We start from the raw sequence: 21,892 nt of genomic DNA on the forward strand, positions 1-21,892 counted from the left end.
CATTCATCTTCTTAACCGTTTATTCCCTTTCGGGGTCACGGGGTTGCCGGAGCCTATCCCGGCCACTTTGGCGTAGGCAAGGGATGCCCTGGACTGGTCGCCAGTCTGTCGCAGGGTGGAATATCCTCAATCACACATCCATTCACTCTCACACTCACACCTATGGACAATTTAGAGTTGCCAATCAACGAGGTTGTTCAATAGGATTTTAGAGAGTGAGAAGATGCCTGAGGAATGGAGGAGAAGCGTTCTGGTTCCGATCTTTAAGAACAAGGGTGACACGCAGAACTGCAGCAACTACAGAGGAATAAAGTTGATGAGCCACACAATGAAGCTGTGGGAAAGAGTAGTGGAAGCCAGGCTTAGGAAGAAGGTGGAGATTTGTGAGCAGCAGTATGGTTTCATGCCCCGTAAGAGCACCACTGATGCCATTTTTGCTTTGAGAATGTTGATGGAAAAGTACAGAGAAGGTCAGAAGGAGCTGCATTGTGTGTTCGTAGATTTAGAGAAGGCGTATGACAGGGTGCCGAGGGAGGAGCTGTGGTACTGTATGAGGTCGTCTGGAGTGGCAGAGAAGTATGTCAGAGTAGTTCAGGACATGTATGAGAGAAGTATGACGGTGGTGAGATGTGCTGTAGGTCAGACAGAGGAGTTCAAGGTGGAGGTGGGACTACACCAAGGATCAGCTTTGAGTCCTTTTTTGTTTGCTATGCTGATGGACAGGCTGACAGACGAGGTAAGACAGGAATCTCCCTGGACAATGATGTTTGCGGATGACATTGTAATTTGCAGTGAGAGTAGAGAGCAGGTGGAGGAACAGCTAGAGAGGTGGAGGTTTGCTCTGGAAAGAAGAGGCATGAAGGTCAGTCGTAGTAAGACAGAATACATGTGTCTGAACGAGAGGGATCAAGGTAGAAGCGTTAGGTTACAGGGGGCTGAGGTGAAGAAGGTGCAGGAGTTTAAGTACTTGGGGTCAACAGTTCAGTGTGATGGGGAGTGTGGAAAAGAGGTGAAGAGGCGAGTGCAGGCAGGTTGGAGCGGGTGGAGGAAAGTGTCAGGAGTGTTGTGTGACAGAAGAGTGTCAGCAAGACTCAAAGGAAAGGTGTACAAGACAGTGGTGAGACCAGCTCTGCTCTATGGGTTAGAGACGGTAGCAGTGAGACAGAGACAAGAGGCTGAGATGGAGGTAGCGGAGATGAAGATGTTGAGGTTCTCCTTAGGAGTGACCAGGTTAGACAGGATAAGGAACGAGTACATCAGAGGGACGGCTCATGTTGCCTGTGTTAGCGACAAAGTCAGAGAAGCCAGACTGAGATGGTTTGGACATGTTCAGAGGAGGGATAGTGGATATATTGGTAGAAGGATGTTGGAGATGGAGCTGCCTGGCAGGAGGGCAAGAGGACGGCCAAAGAGGAGATACATGGATGTCTTAACAGAGGACATGAAGTTGGCTAATGTTAGGGTAGAAGATGTCCATGATAGAGTGAGGTGGAAAAGGATGATTCGCTGTGGCGACCCCTGATGGGAAAAGCCGAAAGAGAAAGAAGAGAGTTGCCAATCAACCTATGAAGCATGTTTTTGGATGGTGGGAGGAAGCGGGAGATCCCGGAGAGAACCCACCCATGCACAGGGAGAACATGCAAACTCCACACAGAAAGGTCCCCCATTGATGTTGTGTTTTTTCATATCCCCCGGCCGGGACTTGAACTGGGGGCCTTCTTGCTGTGAGGCAAGAGCGCTAACCACTACGCCACCGTGCAGCCCCAAAGGCAAAAGCAGCTGATAAGAAAAATCTGATGACCCAGCATTCTAGCAGAACTTAAACGCATCATCTCTGCACAATTCTGGAGATGTGTAAAGAATCACAACCTCTCACAACAAACACAAAACCGTATTTACGCAAAGATCAGAGATCTGCACGTAAATACGGTTTTGTGTTTGTGCATCAGGCGATTAGACACATTTTGAATTTGCAGTTTGTTTTAAGATGCTGAAATATGAAGCTGTGTGTGCATAAATTGTATTTGTACGTTTTTGATATTTGAGTGTACATGTGAATACACAATTTCAAGTACACACAGTCACGCACAAATTTTATTGTATAAATTACAAATCAAGAATTACGCACGCACAAATCCATTGAGTCTATTTCCTCTCCATAGTTGTCAGATTGTAGACTCAAACATAATGGATGCTTCTTTAAATTTCAGACAACTGTCTTGACTTTCGCTTTTTTATCTTCCTTTAAATTCTGTTGAGCCTTTCATCACCATAAGGAGCAGAACAATGTTTATTGTATTTTATTTTTGCTCATAATTTCAGTCCATTGTTTTGTACAGGTTTAAATGTGTGATTCACACCAAATGTTGTTTAATGTAAGATGTTGTCCCAGACAGTGAAAAAAAGACCCTCGCGGAAAAAACGATGATGGAGTCTAAAATGTTCCAGGTCCCATTTTACCTGAGGTAGAGGATTCGGGCAATCAGTGCGTACAACACAATGGCAAGGAGCAACGGGATGACATAGAAGATGGCGAAGTCAATGAGGTAGATGGGCAGGTAGAGTTCCCGCTTCACTCTGTAGCCACACTGGACGTGTCCATCTGGGCCTACCTGAAGGTCAAATCAAATCAAATCAAATCAAACTTTATTTATAAAGCACTTTTCATATATAAATATAACACAAAGTGCTTTACATTAAAACACAACAAAATATAAAAACAAGCATTGACGATTTAAAAATAAATAAAATAAAAATAAATAAATAAATAAATAGGGCCCCCCTCCCCGTACCTAGCCCCCCACTCCTTTCACACCTCCCACCCCCTAAGTGATGGCAAAGGACAATGAGAAATAGGCTGAGCACAAAAACAGGATGCTGGAAACGCTAATAATTGGAACCTCCCCCTCCGTGAACAGCCGCATAGACAGCCAAATGCAGCTTCACAGGCGGGGACCGCTCCACCACAGCTAAGTGGTGATGCAGGTCCCCATCTAGAGCTGCAGTGGCTGAACAGCAGCCGACCCAGAAGGAGGGGTTCCAGCCGGTCAAGCACAACAAGCAGGTCACTGTATTTTGTATTGTATTCCCCATTCTGGATGGTCATGTGACAGGACATGTGACTACCACAACATTGATTTTTAACTTCCTTAAGGTAGGACTTAAGAATGTTTACACTGTAAGTCATTTAGCCTGTTTGTTTATTAAAAAAAAGTCCACACAGGTCATTTAAACCTAAAACTGTCCTTAAACTTTCATGACATACTTTATGTGATGAGCTGAATAATAGTGTACTGTTAGGATTTTGAACTGCTCAGATAATTTAGCTGATTCCATTTTATTGTATTTATAAAATTGTCATTTTTCACCAACATTTATGTTGTGTGACACATACAGTATGTCAACCACACATAGGATAATTTTGACAGTAAGGAGCAGCAGTTTGAAAAGAGAGCCAAGTTTCAGAACAGATCTATGACAGGAGGGGTATGTAAATATTTTTTTTAAAAGTTTCAATTATGTCTTTTAGGGTCTCTCCAGCTTGTATTATGCCCCCCATCATTTTGCTTGAAAGAAAACAGTGTCTGGATTCCTTGAGTTACATGACATGATGCTTCATATCTGCACATAGTGATACACTGAGTTTTTCTTCAGGCGACTGACATTGCAGTTTAAGCTGCATCTGTGAAAAAACTGGTCCTAGAAGATACCAATGCTCGACTCAGCTCATGTCATATCTGAAATGCTGTGTGTTCCCTGAAGCAGCAGGAGTTGGACTGCTGCAGCCAGTCTTGTAAAAAAAAAGAAAAAAAGAAAACCATTTGGATAAAGTTTGATTACATCAGGACCACCTACAGTTATCACATTTTCTCCACCAAACAATAAAGGTTTTGCTGTATGTCTGGAAAACTTCCTCTGCCCAGCAAAAAGTCTGCTTTAGTCTAGTCTAGTTTCACATTCAAACTATCCTCTGAACTACACAAGCTCAGAAGCCTTGGTATTTAATTGTTTTAGCAGTTTTAACACGTTAATTTAAAAACTAAATGCTTTTAAAAAACATAAATATTGTTTTTTATCTACTATTGTCAGATGGAGTCTGATGTGAACCCTCTGCTGTGGCACTAACTGGACATGCTGTTTGAAGCTTTACAAGCTAAAGAGTTCGAATCTCCAACATAAAATTTCAAAAAAGTTTGAATAAATAACGATTCACATTAATCTTCTGACCTGAATGTCCACGAGAAAGAGCCACAGCATGCAGTAGACGCAGGTGAAGATCCAAACTCCCGCTATGATCCGCTTTGCTCTGGACACCGTGCACACGGTCTGAGCCTTCATGGGATGGCAGATAGCAATGTACCTGTGCGCACAAAAAAGGAAAAAAAAACACGGCGCTCTCACATTTCTGACAAAGCAGACACCCCTGAGCTGTTAATGTGATGCTCAGATATTTTCACAGCGCAGCAAAGCTCAGCTCCACAGCAGACACCAAAGTGTGTAAAACATTTCATTCATTATTCATCGACACAGGCGGCCGGGAAATTGAAAATGTACAGAGAGGTCAGATGATTACTGTGTGGGTATGAGGATTTTTCTTTTTTAATCTCCGTGGCTTCGGCTCCACCGGGAGAACAAACACCGATACTGATTGGAATATGTGAAGTGTTTCATAACATTTCTAACACCAGTTCTCTGAAACAGAACCCGACTGGACCTAAAACAAAACTACACTAGTTCTGAATCACTGAAAAATGCAGAAGTGCAAACATTTATCTGATTTTACTGTCCAACATTTATCAGATAGACTTTCAGGGTTTAAGAGCTTAAAAAAACATCAGATTAACAAACAGGTTTATCCCTAAAAAAGCCTGTAAAGGATCACATATAAACCACTCTCCCAATACACTCAGGATTAGTGTTTATTTTCCGATCGGTGAGCATTGATTTAGTGTGTTGTCTTTAGGAAGTGGGGCAGGAATTCATGTGACAAGGCTAAATTAAATGTTTGTATGTTTTTTTTTCCATTTGGCATGCATCAATCTCAGCGTCTCTACAGCAGAAATGCATGAGTTTTGCTGCATTTCAGCCCAAAACCCTTAGATATAGATATGATTAAATATTCATTTATTTCAAAGAGAAGGGAGAAAAAAAGTATATATTAATTTTTTTATTATAATATAACATTAACAAATATGTTCATTGATGCTGATGAACAAAATGTGTTTATTGTCTTAGATCAGGCATGTCCAAAGTCCGCCCCTTGCTTGTGCTTGCACCACAGCCACTGTCTTTAAGTGCAGTTTTGTGAGCATTTTGAACAGCCAGTGGCTAAAATGGATCATCCTGACTGACTTCCTCAAGATTCAAGATTCATTTATTTTGTCATTGTCAGTGAAAACAGCGAAAATGCGTTTGGAGCATCAACAACAACAATCACTCAGTTTAATTCACCAAATAAATACCCAATAAATCAAATAAATAACCAAAGTGCAGCATCAGAGGCTGATTTGCAATTCTTACATTTTCAGCAGGTTCTCTAAGCATTTATCTTTTAGATGAACAAAAGTGTGTTTGAAGAGTAATCTTTACTTCGTGCCCCAGAGCAGAAAACAGTAACATTTATGATGAATTAATTAGAAATTTGTTTGGCAGCTCCATACTGACACTTAGTCTCTCATTGTAGTCGTCAGGATTCTGTTGCTTCTTATCTTTTTGGTCCTCCACACTTCCTGTATCTTCCATTCATGCCTTTCATCAATGTTTAGTTGTGTTTATTGTCATGTTTGTTTTGCACTTTCTGACAATTTGTTGTAGTTCTCTGCAGCCTTGCTCTTTGCCCTTTTGTTGCTAGTTCTTGACCTTAGTTACTCGCCTGACTACGCTTCAGCCCCAGGACTTGTCTGTGGATCTCAGTTACCTGACCCGGATTGCATTCTTTGGGTTTGTTATGTCTCCTCCTTCAAGTGAGAGACCGTATTTAAATGATTAACTTTCTCCTGAGATATCCGCCCCTACTTTTCTGCAGTACTTGTTTTTTCACACACTACGTATGTCCTAACCTGCTCAGGGTTTACCCTGCCTTTACCTGACAGTAGCTGGGTTGTTCTCCAGCAACCCTGTGACCCTGTGATGATACTAATATTGACTCAAAAATTGGGGGGCAGGTGTCCCCCTTTAGCTCCACTCCTGCTTCTCACACATCTTTGAAAGTTTCTGTGTCATTAGCTCGGTATATCCTCCGCTTGATTTACCGCTAAGCATTCACAGACATTTCTTTATGGCAGAGAACTTAACAACGGCTCTAAACTCTGATATTTTCCCTTTACAGTATTTCTATGATGAATGTCAGTAGTGTGGGCCAGATGGAAGGAGACGTGTCCTCACCTTTCCACAGTGAACGCAGTGATGGAACAGGACGACACGTTGATTCCTAAATACTGAAGGTAGGTGATTCCCAGGCACCCAGCTTGTCCAAAAATCCATGTTCCGGTCAGACTGTCAGACACATTTGGCAGCCCCGCCGCCACCAGCACTGTCAGGTCGGCTATTGCCAGGCTCACCAGATAACAGTTGGTGGGCGTCCTCATGTGCCGGGTGGTGAAGACCACAAGAACCACCATGACGTTGCCAATGATCCCCACTCCACACACCAGTAAGACCAAGAACACCGACACGGTCTTGTACTCCAGAGAATCAGAGATGGGGATGCTGGAGCTCAGAGAGATGTTGGTGGGCGTATCCATCCTGGAGCTCACGTTGTCCGTCATGACTGCAGAACGCTGCTGGTGTGTTAATCAGTGGAGATCAAAGGCAAGTCTTCAGAGTTAAGGGATGGGAGCCGTGATTCCAAAACGCTGCCATGTTTCTTTTTCTTCATTTAGAATGTTGATTCTTACTTGAAGCCAGATGTTAAGCGGAATACTTTAAAAACAAAAAAACAAAAACTTCAACACCATCCTTTTGTTCTATTCTTTTTCTTTGTTCTTTTCAATTCCTGTTGGCTTGCTGCTGTTCTAACCAACAGACAAAGGTGTGTGAAGACCTTCAAAATCTGCTCTGGTCACCTGGAGTCACCTGGAAATAGAAAATGTGTTTGGAAAAACAAGAATAAAAAGCGAATTACTTCTCGTCATATGATATTATTGTTAAGCAAAAGAGTAATTTCTTTAGTAAATAAAACTTTCCACTTCATTTTACTGCTTAACAAAAGTTTGTCCAGAATAACTTGAACCTTTTAATGTTGACTAGAATAAACTAGAATAACTGAGTAGAAATATTGAGATTAACCACCTTTTTTGTATTAACCATTAGCTTTAACTATCGATGTTGGAGACATTTATTTCAGCTGGAAACCCAAAACCTTGATGATTGAGTATTTTTTCATTCAACTTGTTGTGATTCAAGAGCAGACTCTGCTCCATTCTGATGCATCCACTTGTAGACAAATACATCCATATACGTCTTTTTTTTCCTCGTCTGCTGGAGTGTGGCTCCAAACTGTGCGGCTGAATAGCTCGGGGTTGTGAGGGGATGTCAGCTGCTAGCACTAGAGTGTATCAAAGAGCTCTCATCAACAGGAAAGAGAAGAGGGGGCGGGGTTGCTCTGTGCCAATGGTCCCGCCAACAACTCTTTCTAATGAACAACTGCGGCTCTGCAGAAACTGACAAAGAAAACGACACAGTTTTGTTTTTTTGGTCTAAAAACCTCATAATTAAAAGACCACTTGGAAGGCTTTAAAATTAGATTGTAGAGGGTCTTTAAACAGAAAGTCAAGTTGGAATAAACTGATAAATGGCACAATACTTACTGTATATTTTTTTAAATCAAGGCTGCTTTACAGGAAGATCAGTACTGACTGGATAAATGATTTGCACATGAGGTAAGTGTGTCAAACTGTCACTTTAGTGAGCTCTTAGGCTGTTACCTTTCTGGTAGGATAACAAAGGGATTTAAAGGTATCAGACGTAGATTGTCTACAAGTTTCCTTTGCATTAAGCAATAATCCATGAAAAGGATTCCTGAGTGCATAAACACTTTGAAACAGACTTCTGTGATTATCAAATTAGTTTTGCACATTTTACTCCTGCAGAGATGAAGCACATTCTGGCAGATTTGTCCAGAGGGATGTTTTGGGGGAAGCAATTGGCCTTTTTCTGAGGGAGCTGTTCCAAGAGAGTGAGATCCCTGCTGGTAATGGCTTTTCAGTGCCATTATGAACAGGAAAGGATTGATGGTGGTAAGTTGGGCTTGTTTTCTGTGAGTGTTGAGATCTGTCAAGGATCTGTGATTAACCATTACAGGCAGAAGTGCTGGAACTGTCCAGTCTCAGATATCTGGGGCCTCATTTATAAAACTGAAATTCAGTTTGGAACGTGGACATTTTCAGAGTTCCATGCAGACATCTCTTTAGAAAGATACAAACTACATTTGCATAAATGTATGTGATGTTGTCCTTGCATACCCTCAAATGGACATGCTAACATTAAGGCGCAGCTTTGCTCAGCCAATCAGGAAGTCAATAAAAGAGGTGTCAGCAGTGAAAGAAAAAATTGCCACGTTTGGGTCCTGTATGGTTGAAGTGCTGCAAACAGAGGAGGAACACTAAAAAAAAAAAAAAAAGGTTTTGTTTGGGAGACTAAGCTCAGACATTTAAAAAAAAAAAGTTGAGAAGTTGCAGTATCTACCAACAGATACAAGAACAAAGTAAATAACAAAAAAAAGGTACATAGATAAAAACGTTGTCACATTGCGTGGGTTTGTGTGAGCTTCTGCACAGTTATTGTCACAATTTTGTCTGGAATTCTTCCAAATACTTAAGATGACACAGTCACCATAGAAAGAGAATTATATGATTCCATATTCTCTATTTATATTGAAAGACAAATAACTAAGATTTTTTTTTGGTATCTTTCAGTATTGTGGTGACGGCTGCTGACAACAGGGCAGCATTGACTTTGCAGATTATTAAGCCCCGCCCCCTTCCATCATGTCAATCATCATTCAATCATCAATGTTCTTGTAGCATTTTCCCATGATGTGGGACAAATTTAATTTACACTTAAAATTGTATTTACGAAAATTTCTCTATTCAAATCGAGATGAATCAGTTACAGTAGTAAAAATGTAGTTTGAAGCTCTCAGTTGTGACGGTGGGTGGGCCCAAGTCTCCCAGCTCCGCTCCATTCGAATGCACGTCTTCATTTTCCTCATCCGAGCTGGCAAGTGGCTCAAAACTGTACAGCTGAATGGCTCCAACAGTGCCATTTTTGTTGCTGGAGTGGAAATTTAACAATTTAAAAGTAGGAAATATATAAAAACAAAACAGTTTTCCTAGTATATTTTGCTGTGTGACATAATAAAGAAACAACATTAAAAATTGCAACCTGTCGTAAGCCCTTCAGATTTAAAGTTTTGAGCCTCCAAGGTCATTAAAAACATTTAGGCTACTATATTAGATTATAGCATATTCATGATGAAAATATCTATTGTAAGTCCCGTTGTAAAACAAAAAATAAATACTGCGCAGTGACAAAAACGAACACAGCAGTGCACCTATGTGTCTCCATGGGGACTGAACATGAGTGTGACTTCACCCTAAGAAAAAAGTTTACTTCCGGCTCTAATGAAACCAAATCAATTCAGTCGCCATTTTTTCGCAGTACGGATTTCACCATGTTGAAATCAGACTACATCAGCAAGCAGTGATTGGTCCGAGTTAGGCTGAATAAACGTTTCTTCGGCACCCACTCTCACCAATCAGGAGTGAGCTTGTTGGAAGTCCACACCCCTACCACTGAAAAGCAGGCCTCTTAAGAATCTGTTAATCAAAGACCACCTAGTTTCGTTGAGGCTTCTGATTGGTCAGTTTATAACTTGAATAACTTGCACTACAGAAAAAATATTGTGAAAACAGAATAGGATTAGCAAGAAAATATTTTTAAAAAGGTAACAGAGCAGGAATGCTTATTCTGACAAATAGGATAACTGTTTATTTCTCAATAGAAGTCTATAGGATTTTGGCTCCTTGAAGCCAGCAGGCCATGTTTTGACTGCGAAGAGGGAGGGGTCACTCAGTCTAGTTCTGATATACAGTCAATGGTCACATCTCTGAGTTAAAGTCAGGTCTCAGGATCTGCAACTTTTGTATTTTTTGCTTGTAAATGTCTCTAATTCTGCCGTGGAAAATTTTGCAGGATTTCAAAAAGTATGAACATGAGCGGCTATTTCTATGTGTGTTTGTTTCTTTATTGATACCAACGTTAAGTCAACATTCTTCAGTCTCGGCATCATGCAAGGTTGAAACATTACCCACAGTTCCTTCATCTATGCTCACAAACTGTAAAGTGCCTGCGTCTTTATAGATATAGTGAGCAGATCAGTCATGCAGGAAAGATCTCACTAAAGGGGTTTGAGCATCTCATGATGTGTCCTGGACGCCTTCCTGGTGAGGCGTTATAGCTCATGAAATCAGAAGGAGGCTATATCATCAACATACGCTTGACAGAGTAAATCTCTTTAAGATGGTCTGGTTTCAGTATTATTGCAGACGGAGGTAAACACAGGGACGGATCTCTTTGCTTTGTTTACTGTTTGACCTGAATATGGATAAGTAGAAGTTATGGGTCAGTGGATGGGTTTCTTATCTACACATTTATGGTTTCAATCCTCACTGAAAGCCACCCCCCAAAAAAGGTATCATGTCATGTTGTAAAGAGCAATGTAAAACAGCTTTTGCTTTGTGACTTGGTGTGTTACTCTGCAGGAAGCTGCTGCTTCGGGATTGCACACAGTCCTCCACGGCACTCAGCCGGGCTGTGACATTCAAATGATGATTGGCTGTTATTGACATTCTCTCAGCTCCAGGCGGTCTGCACACACTCACAATGAGCTCTCTCATCAACAGTTTCCATTCACAGAGCCACTTCTCACTCAATCACTTTGAGTAAACCCCAACAATCCAGCAGATCCGCAGCAGAGAGAAACCAGGTTTACCAACAAACCCGGTGATCCTGTGGCTCGTGGCTCGTTCAAACTGCAGCTATGACACTTCAGAAACGAAAACTCAAAGTATTAATCAAAAATCATTTTTGGAACTTTGCTGGAGCTCAGTTTTTATGAATTATTAACAAGGTATTCTAACCAGCTATTATTTAATACAATGTTCCCTCACTATATTGTGGTTCACCTCGCTGTTTCTTGAATTTCTTTGGTGCAATTTTGCATGGTTTATTTATTTTTTCACACCACACTGCGTTCTCCATCCTTATTGACTGTTTGCATTGTCAATCAATCTTCCCAGTGCCACGTCTTCTGTACAGAATCAGCTCAGTTTGAAAACATACATCCATTTTCTATGAAGGTTTGAACTGAGAGTTTAAACAAAAGAGAAAAGTGTAAAATTGTTCAGGTCTGTCTAAGAAAAGTGTGTAGTGAGGGGTTTTAGAACCTTAGAAACTCTGTAATCTTTTTACGCATCGCAGGTTATTTTTAGAACTTATTCCCATAAACATGGGAATACTCATATAGCAACAGTTTGGGGTCTGCAGATAGAAGTAATGTTTTGAAGCTTTTTTTCCTTTTTTGGGCTGTTAAATCATTTAAAAACTATTGATGACCACTCTTTTACTCATTGACAGGTCCGAGGTCCTAACTAGGAGAGGGACTTTTTTAACCCTCTAACACAGAGGTGCCCAAATCCAGGCCTCGGGGGCTGGTGTCCCATCCAACCATCCTGCCATTGAAGCTCCATATTGGCTATTCACACCTGATCCAGGTAATCAGCAGCAGATAAGGCAAGATTTCTGGAAAACCAGCAGGAGGTCAGCCCTCGAGGCCTGGATTTGGGCACCCCTGCTCTAACAACATATTTTTAGTTTTTTTGAATTTTCATAACTCTTCCACAATTTGCGTAATTAATATAACTCCATCAGATTCAGACATTATATTACATTATCTGCATAAAGGGTTATGGTAGTTCTTCGTTTGTTTGTTCTCTTCAACTGGCATTATGGAAGGGTGCCAGTTACCATAGTTCCATGTCAGCTTACTTGTTTTTTGTTGTTCTTTTGTTGTTAGCCTGTTTGTGATGAGGTGGAATTTTTGTGCACGTAGCGAGTGCGTGCATGCCTGCTATTACTTTTTGGACTATTTTCCCCACTTCTGGGTCCGAAGTGGTCTGCGGGTGCATCGTTTAAACAATCAACTGTTGGCAACAACAAACTGCTGCTGGAGAAGTGTCTTTAGATTGCAGGAGAAGCTGAGGAGACTAGGGTCCTTCAGAGTTTTCAGGACTCTTCAAGGGTTTTTTATGATGATGTTGCATCTGGCCTCTTTTACTGAGTGAGCTGCTGGGGGAGCAGACAGAAACAGGAAGAGAATTAACAAACTAGTGCAGAGAGTCGTTCTGGAATGTCCCCTAAAGTCTGTGGCTGTGGTGGGTGACAGGAGGATGCAACAGAAACTGGAATCTATTATGGGCAAACCTCTTCATCATCAACCTCTGCATGAGTCCATGGGTGACCGGAGGAGCTCCTTCAGTCAGAAACTTTAACACCTCGCTGCAAGAAAGAGAGCTTTCTTCTTGTCAGCTATTAGACTCTACAATTCCTCATAGACATTGTACATTTTTTAAGTGTATTTGTAGTGTGATTTATTATCTTTCTGCTACAAGGTAATTTTCCCTTTGAGGGATCAATAAAGTCTTATTCAATTCCATTCTAGTTCAAAGAGAGTGTGTTATTTCTGTGTGAAAGGGTTAAGGGGGATTATTTCTGTGTACCTTTGAGGCACTTCTTATATACAGTCCTGCACATAATACATAAACAGGCTTCATTCATTCCTGATTTCCTTATTTCCCAAAGCCAGAAAAGCGTAAAAATTTCTTCCACTACAATGCTCAAATGACTGCTGCCTGTGCAAGTCTGAAAAGGTAAAAGCTTTTTCTGATAAAGCCCCAACTGCAGAAAAAGAAGATTTTACAAATAATTTCAAATTGTCTGAGAGGGATTTCAAGGATTAATGGCAGAACAAATTGTCTCTTAACTTTGGTTTTGTGGGTTTTTATGTGGCTGAAGAACACAGTGAAGCTCCATACGTCGAGCCCTCCTCTCCAGAAGGCTGCCTTTAATAAATTGAGTTGGATGTGAAATGAAAAGTAATCTAGTCTCACTGTTCTGCCATCAGTCACACAAAGCCCACTCTGTGTTTCATCCCACGTGTCTTTGAAGTGATTTTATTTTTCATTCCTGACCAACAGCTAGAAGACTGCAGCATCCTGACAACCAGGGCCGGATCCAGACAGTCCTTGTTCGGGGTGCAGACAGAATATCGGGGGGCAAGTTTGAGTATACTGAGAGGTTGGGGTGTAAAATCCTTCCAAGTGCCCAAAATTGTTCTGGTTTGGAGTAAACCAAGAAACGAGTTTACTGTGCACAGGGTCTGGTTGCCAAAGCTTGCACTATCAGTAGCAGCAAAGCTACCAGTGTGGAGGCAGCAGAGACAGACAGAGGACAGAGCTGCTGCTGTTGACATCTGCACAGAGGCATCAGGGTTACTCATGATGTTAAGGAGCCATCATTTCTTTGAAACGGGAAAGTTTCTCCTAAGAGTTTTGGGTTCCTTAAATTTCTGCAAATGCAGGCTCATTCTGTTGGCTTGTGCTGTGCTTCAGAAGTACTCAGAGCATCTCTGCAGGCTCTGAAGCCGATGAGCCAGAGTAAATGTACAGTAGAGGGTAGTGTTAGGAATGGCATCCTACATAAAACCTTAAAGAAAAGTCAAGGTGTTATGCAAAGAAAGCAATGGATAAAGGACGAGAATTATTTGAAGTAACGAGTGATCAAATAATTTCAACGATTAACAGCAGACGAAAACTCCCAACAGGGGCTGAGCTCTGCTGACAGGTGCAGCTGTGTCTGCTGGGACTGTGAGACAAGGAGCAGGAGTGAAACGAGAGGACACACCCTCCCTTGCATGTACCAATCAGCACCAGCAGCTACTTTGAATGAGAGCCAGAGGGAATTCTGTTTTTCTTTAAATATTTTTGAAATTTGGACCGTTTGCATGGCATTACGTTTGGGGGGAAGGTCCTGGCTTGTGGGAGGGCATTGCCCCTCCTTGCCCGCTGACAACGCTGACTGATTGCTGTAACACTCGAGCTTAATAAATGGGGAGCAGGCAGCAGGTTAACGTATGGACCTCACACAAATATTTGTGTTTTTCTTCTGGAGCTTCAAGGCCCTTGCCTTCACCCCAACTGGACCTCCCCACAACCATTCTGTTTTCATTTATTACAGCTGAAGCCACACTTTAACATCACAGTGAGCCTGTTTACATATCCACTAAAGTGGGCAATCCTCATGATCACTTGACTTTTTTCATCAGATTATTATGTTTACATGCTCCTTAGTAAAATATGATAACTCTGAGAATCAGAAAATGATCAGATATTTATTGGGTATGTAAACAGGCTCAGAGGTTTTGTATAAAATATGTTATTACAGATATTTTTCTGTGTCAATTTCCTAATTCTGTAAATCAGACATTTTATCAAATCTAGAAAATGTCCCTTGCAAGAAAGTTCTGAATTCATAAATAAAGAAAAATAGGGATGTATACAGAACTGGACTATGAACCTAGCTCAGGGGTTGGCAACCTTTACCAATCAAATAGTCAATTGGATCAGTTTCCCACAGAAATGAAAGCACAGAGAACCGCAACACTAGGGGTGTTAGAAAAAATGGTTTCACCAACATATCGCGATAGTTCATTTGCTGATACTTGTATTGATTCAAAATGCAATCAAACTTTTATTTTCGGTTTGGGAATAGCTTTAAAACAGTTTCATGATCATTAGATGAAAGAAGTGTATTTTATAAGGAGGTCCTGGCAACCTGTCCTGCACCTCAGGAAAGGGAAGCAGTTTTTTGTAGGCATATTTTTGGTGTGAGTTTACACAGTTTAGCACTGGAAGGAATACTTCAAGGATCTCCTCAACCACGTTGACAGGCCTTCTGTTGAGGAAGCAGAGGCTGGCGACTCCAAGGTGGGGTTTGACCATCACCCAAGCAATACTCACCAAGATACCGACAACCTGTCCCCCCCACCCCGTCCCCAGCCGAAGTAGGGTGAAGTCCCACGTACCTAATGTCTTGGCTGACACATCTCTGCAGCATTGCTTGGCAGTTGGGGACAGTCCCACTGGATTGGCAGACAATGGTGCTGGTTCCCCTTGTGTTATTTTACACTCGGGCATCAAATTTGACAGCCTGCCCAGGAAATTCAGTTCCAGAGTACTGGAGAAGAGAGCCCACCGAACTTCAGATTCTGCAACAACAGTACAGTTTCGATCCTGGTCGTGGAACAATTAACCAACTCTACACTCTCCATTGAGTTCTCAAGGGTTTGTGGGAGTTTGTGTCATCTGCACCTACCATTCCTCATCAATCATTATCGAACTCATTCATCTCCCTTGTGTTCCCCTTGATATGTACTCCTCCAATTCTGTCTCTCATTGTCAGTTCGTATTAGTTTATTTACTCGTTACAGCAGTCTTCATGTTCTTTGAAGTTCCTACTTTTGACGCGGCCACACCACACCACCAAACGAGTCTCTGGCTTGTCCTCCGGTACTCCTGTCTTAGATCAAGTTACGTAGAGTCTCCCCATTGCCCACCGTCCTCAACCAAGCTCCTGTGAATTGATCCAGTTCACGCATTTAAGAGTTCCCACGCTGTCCACCGGCCTCTTCAAGTTCAACAGCTCTCTGTGGATCTCGCTGTATGTTCTTGTTTGACTACAAACTCGGCCGTTTGGAACTACAAGTTATATAGACTTCTGTTTTTTGGAATTACAGACTTCCTCAGCTTACAAGCTTTCCTTAACTGCCCCCTTCAAGAGAAGAAAAATTTGTATCAGCTGTTCAAATTCATTAATGAATCGTAAGTAGTACCCTGCCTTGTCCTGACTTGTTTCTGTATTGTCCGTTGTTTTAGTGTTGAGCTGCTATGTTTTGCTCATCCAGTCCACATGTGCTTTGTGGATTTGGAGAAGGCATTCTAGTCTGCCCCGTGGTATCCTGTGGAGGGTTCTATATGAGTGTGGGGTCCAAAGAGGCTTTCCTGTGGACCACATGGTCCAATCAAGTATAAACTTGATTCCCATATCTGGCATTAATTCACACCTGTTCCCAGCCCAGGGCTGCCTAATATCACTGGTTCTGTTCATAATCTTTATGGAAGAATTACATGACCTAACCACAAGATGGAGGTGGTCTAGTTTGGGTGCCACAGGATTTTCCTCTCTGCTTTTTACTGGTGATGTCCCCATTGACTTCCTTAAACCTCCAGACCTCCAGAGTATGTTGGGCCAGTTCATGGCAAAGTGTGAAGGATGAAGGTCAGCACCACCAAATCTGAGGCCATGGTTCTCAATCAGAGAAAGGGAGTTTGTCCTTTTTGGGTTAGAGGAATGCTCCTGCCCAATGTGAAGAAGTTTAAGTATGTTGACGTCTTGTGCACAAGTGAGGAAAGGATGGAGTCTCAAATACAAAAGGTAAATTAAACAATGTCTTTTTCACATATTTTGGGATTTTTTTCATGCCAGTACCATGACAGAGCCCACTGTCCAGCGGTCTTTGTGCTGACCCGTTGTGATTCAGAGGAAGCTGAGCCAGAAAGCAGAGCTTTCAATCACCTGGTTAATTTTTGTTCCAGAACTGTTCCATAGTTGTGAGCCCTAGGTCATGATTAAAACAAGAATTCGGATTCAGCCTGTCTGTCTTGGCTGGCCTAGGAATGCCTTGGGGTTACCCTCGGAAGTGGCTGGGTAGAAGGCAGTCTGGGCATCTTAGACTACTTAGACTGCTGACCCTGTGACGCAAAGGTGGATGGATGGATGGATGGATGGATGGATGGATGGATGGATGGATGGATGGATGGATGGATGGATGGATGGATGGATGGATGGATGGATGGATGGATGAATGGATGGTCCGTGTGTTTTGAATTAATATATTAAAGTGCAGCTCCATAGGTTTCATCAAAAGCCATATTCACGGGTGACTCTTCATGTCCAAACGTGAACAAAAAATGTACCAAACATTAGCAAACTGTCTAACCACAGCAAAGCTTTCAAAAATCTTGTGCTGTTGCTACGCTACATTTTGTCGTTGGTGAAGATGGAAGCTATGTGTGAATGTGATTCACACCTTACCTGAAATGTGTAACAGTTTTTCTCAAACTGGTGACATTTCAGTGTTTGGATAAAAACATTTTTTAATGAATCCTTAATTTTATATTGAAAAAAAATGTATTTGTTGTACAATATTCTGTCCACTGCACCAATGATGACACTTACATTAAATAAATCAAGAAGAAGGACTAGTTGTTTTTAAAGGAAAAACAGGCATACCTTTTAGTGGTCCAATAATCTCTAGAGAAAGAGGATATTTTTAAAATATGATGTATTTTAGGAACATGTATCTGTCAAGAAATTAGGTTAAACAATTGTCTTTTTATATAGTACTCAGGTTTTTCTGGAATTATCTTTATAAAACAGGAAGATGATATTAAAATGCTTCTTCTCTTATGTTTTTCAAATGCTAGATGGATGAGAGGCTAAAAAAACAGAGACATTTTGCTAAAATCTTAATTCTCCTCCTTAAATAATTACCATCAAATAGAAAAAAGACATATTTTTACCTCTCCCTAACATACACATCAGCTTCTGAGGTCAGAAAGCTGTGTGCATACAACACATGATAAAGCACTGACCTGCGCTCACTTTATGCTTGAAAAAACAATTGCAAGTCCACTTTCACCAACAGATTATTTAAAAAGTTAGTTAAAAAGTAAATACAGGAGGGAGTGCAACACATAAACCACAGCGGCAGTAAAATGCTGGAAAGACATAAACCATGAAAGGATGACCGCTCTGTAATGAAACGTCATTGAAATAAAGACAAATAGATATTTGCTTCAACATGAATCCACTTTTGATAGTTTTTATAAATTACATTCCAAAGAAAAGCTTGAGCCATGAATCTCCACATCATCCCACAAGAATCGTAGTTTTCTAACTGAAACAAGTAATTCCCTGAGGTCATTTCATAAAACCTTTTTTCCCCTTCAGTATTTTGTAATCCAGCCACTAATTGAGGTGTTTATCATCAACAGACCAACAGATTACTGACTTTTGCGCAGTCACCACAGGACTGTCAGGGTTTGAAAAAGCAAATAAAAGATCTGTGATTTGGTCCGTGAAAAACCTCGAACTGCACAACGGTGTTAAAGTGGACACGTCTGCTTCAGCATTATAGGTCAAAAGCCCTTTCTGGCAAAAGGAAACAGGTGTTAAAGTCCCACTCCGATCATCATCTGATGTATTTTCAATGCATTCCCAGTGGATTAATAATAATCCTTCAATTTTTAGCCAAAATCAAAAGACCTGTTGTTTTTCAGCAGAGCTGCAGCAGTTCCTCAGAAAGTTGCCTCTGAGTTGTAACCGTAAGACTGTTGCTGCAGAGCAAGCCGGACCCCACTTCCCATCATCCATGTGTTTACACTCTCTCTTCCCCACTGACTAACAGCCCCTCACACCCCCACCCTAACATTACCAGTGCAACAAAAATGGCGACAAATGTTGGATTTATCCCAGCCGTACAGTTTAAAGGCAGATTCCAGCTCAGACCAGGAATACGAAGACATACATCGATTTAGTCGTCTCCAACTATGCATCAGCAGGGAGCTTGTGATTTGTAGTGTTAGCTTTGACATCACACCCACAAGCCTTTTTAGAACAAGGAAATAATCAGAAATGCTATTTTAAGCATCTTTTTTTTTATATATGTCCGTCATCATGAGGAAAAATGCCACAAGAACACCAAAAATGTGATTTTCGTCATAGTCTTAGGCTGAAAAAGTTAACATTTTTTAGGTTGTTTCTGCATAAATCTAAACAAAAATTGACTCTTAAAGGGCAAAAATATTTTGTCAGGTAATAAATAACATTTATTCTTTTTTTTTATTTTATTTTTAAAACATAGATCATTTTAGACTTTGGCTGTAAAGTCTCATGAAAAGCAATTACTTTGTCCCTCATTTATTTATATACACCTCATAGCTGACATAATATTCTTTAGTCTGGGCGTGACATCTTTGCATTTCTTTCAGAAAAGGGGCAACAGATGATCAATATTGGAAGAAACTGGATATTTTTCGTGATTGCAAAGACAATTACAAAGACAAAAAATTACAAATTACAAAATTAAAAAGACAGACAGCTGCAGGTTCATCACTGGATCAGCTCAATTCAGCAGGAGCAGTTTCAGCTTTCAGATCAGATGCCTGATGTTTTTGTCACTCTCCGAAAAACGACTTAATGCTCTTTTTTATCTCTGAAAATCAAACCTTTTTTTAAGTTTCTATTGTTTGCTCATAAATACAATTACTTTCCAGCTGGGGTATAAAACAGAGATTGTCAGGTTTGGTGAAATCAGTTTCAATCAATCAGCAGATTGGTGTATAAAGTCAGACGCAAAGCAGCAAAGTAAAGCTTTTGCTCATAAAATAAACATATTTTGGAGCATAAATAATTATTGCATTAGTGAGCAAATTCTAGAATCTCCAGAAGTCCGTCTCTGTCTCCATTCTCTAAATTTAAAGCCAAGAATTCAAATCAAAAGAAGAAAATAAGACATTTCTTTGTGGTTTTTCTACCTGTGATAGCTCTGCTTCCGCGCATCTGAGGCGCGCCAGCGGCACGAGCGCACAAACTGCAGAAAACTCATGATTCGATTAAAATAAATCAATCAAACTTACTCTGTCGGAACCAATTTTGGGTTTTCCTCCCGAACCTCCTTTGAATCTGTCTCTCCTGCAGAAGCGCGTCTCACCTGCATGCGCGTGTCTGCAGCCCGCGCGGCCGGCGCGGGTCAGATCCACGCTTTAAATGCGCTCCACCTGACGGACACGCGCGCTTTTCTGCTGCCGCTCGCGAGCCGTCACACTGCAGCCCTTTCAAAATAAGAGCGTCGACTAGAAGTAAACAAATGTGTTTATTTTGAAAACCAGCAGAAGCAAACTTCATGACAGTCAAGTAGGATATCCAAAAAGACTAAAGAGACGAGGGAGTGTTTTACCACGCGTTAATGTGGGAAGAAAGTTTAAAATTAACAAGAAAAATTGGTTTGTAAATCAATTTTCAGGGCCGTTTATAACCCCCCCACCCCCATGAACTTCCACACAAACAAAACTTTCAAACACGCAAACAATACAAATTAAAACTATAAAACTATACAAACAAGTTACTTACGACCATGAAAAGCAGTATCACAACAAAGCAGAAATAAAAAAAATCATTTTAGATCAAAATAATTTCAACATTTTAAGTATAGTTTAACAAAGAGAAGCTATTATTCTTTTTCATGTGTGTTTGTTTTGTCTGAGTACCCTCAAAACATCAATTTTTAAAAATTCACATTTTAAATGAATAATTGCTGATGTCATCCATAAAACCAGCTCCTTTTGACAAATGAGCATCTTTGTGTTGTGTATGGTAGATTGTAAACTCAAAGAATGACATTTTTGTTGATCTGTCATCTGTACAGTTCACCTTCCATCTTGTGACGGGGTCAGGGTTATGCTGGATTTCTGGAATTCTTGACATCCCTGCTGAGAGTTTCCAAAACTCTTCCTTAAACTCAGAGGACAGAATGGCATTACCTACAGATGTTCCATTTTGGAAGCTAGTAGTTTTTTAATTCTCTGCATCCTCATTGAGCGTTAACTCTTAGCGTAATTACCACAGAGAAAATGTAAAAATGTAGCGATGAGAATAAATGAGAAAAAAGTAAATGAGAAAAAAATAACAAACAGGAAAGGACATCACTAATTAGTCTTTTCATTAATAAATGTGATTTTTTTAACATACAAATGAAATTATTTTACTCTTAGATTCAAATTCAGTTTCAGTAAACAGTAATAAAGTTAGGAATCCTATAAATGTATATAAGTGCAATAGAAAGAGTCCAACAAGAGAAAAACCAAATCAACGTGATAATAAAATCTATGAATTTTGATCAAACAAATCATTTTTACCAGAATCACGAAAAGACAAAGAGGAGTGAAGAAGATGATCGCATATTTAAAAAACTTTTATTCTGTTTTTTACCTTTTTATCATTTTTCTTTTTATTCCATATTAATTTGTGAATTTAAACTTCATATCATTTTTTTATATCCTTCATATCTTGTTTTCTATGCATATCCTTTCCTTTATTTCTATTTCCTTTGTTTCATTTATTTATCTTTATTTGTTTTGTTTTTTTGGTTAAGATTTCATTTTGTTTAATTCCTTCTTTATTGCTTACATAGATTTTTTTTGTTTCATATTTGCGGTAGGAAGCCATGATGGTGATGCCGATGATGATGATGGTGATGATGGTGATGCCCTGCAGTGAGGCAGCTTTTTCTTTACACGTGTGTTGCTGCAGTTGAGACCCAAATTTCCACTTGACTGTCTGTCAAAGAGTGCACACGCTGCGAGCTTCTTCACATCTTTAGCAGTTAAAGCCAGGATATTCCTCCACAATCCACTGAGGGGCCCTCGTCTCACTTTGACCCGTGGATTTGAAAAACAGACAAGTAACACGTGAACTATGATGGCAAAGAGAAGCAGCACTTGTTGGAGGAAGGGGGAGGTTAAAGTAAACACGGTTCAGGGTGGGTAATCTTTTCCAGCAGCGTGACCTGAATGTAGCCACTTCTTTTGTGATAAAAACAGGCTGAAGGCTCGCTGATGGATCCACAGAGGATTTTCCTCTCCTGCTTTCATCTTGTACTTTTGAGCTCTGATTTGAGGCCAATGTTGATTTGAGGAACTGAGAGTAAAGGTTA

At 40.6% G+C, this 21,892-nt stretch overlaps 1 protein-coding gene across 2 annotated transcripts in view; it reads right to left on the minus strand.

Annotated features, from left to right (window-relative positions):
• The window catches only part of trhr2 (thyrotropin releasing hormone receptor 2), a 37,942-nt gene extending 17,969 nt beyond the window's left edge, over nucleotides 1-19,973 (minus strand). Inside the window, exons 1-4 of one of the 2 annotated variants that reach the window (XM_011475866.3) lie at nucleotides 19,818-19,973; nucleotides 6,385-7,074; nucleotides 4,228-4,360; nucleotides 2,461-2,612 (exon numbers count right to left, since the gene is read on the minus strand). In XM_011475866.3, the coding sequence (XP_011474168.1) occupies nucleotides 2,461-2,612; nucleotides 4,228-4,360; nucleotides 6,385-6,767 (668 nt within the window). In that variant the 5' untranslated portion in view covers nucleotides 6,768-7,074; nucleotides 19,818-19,973. Of the gene's footprint in view, nucleotides 1-2,460; nucleotides 2,613-4,227; nucleotides 4,361-6,384; nucleotides 7,075-19,817 lie in introns of those variants that run through there. The other variant, NM_001204792.1, reaches the window with a different exon arrangement.
• Nucleotides 19,974-21,892: the final 1,919 nt, after the last annotated feature.

This window comes from Oryzias latipes, chromosome 6 (genome assembly GCF_053564925.1).
Source record: "Oryzias latipes strain Hd-rR chromosome 6, Olatipes_Hd-rR_3.1".
NCBI lineage: Eukaryota > Metazoa > Chordata > Actinopteri > Beloniformes > Adrianichthyidae > Oryzias > Oryzias latipes.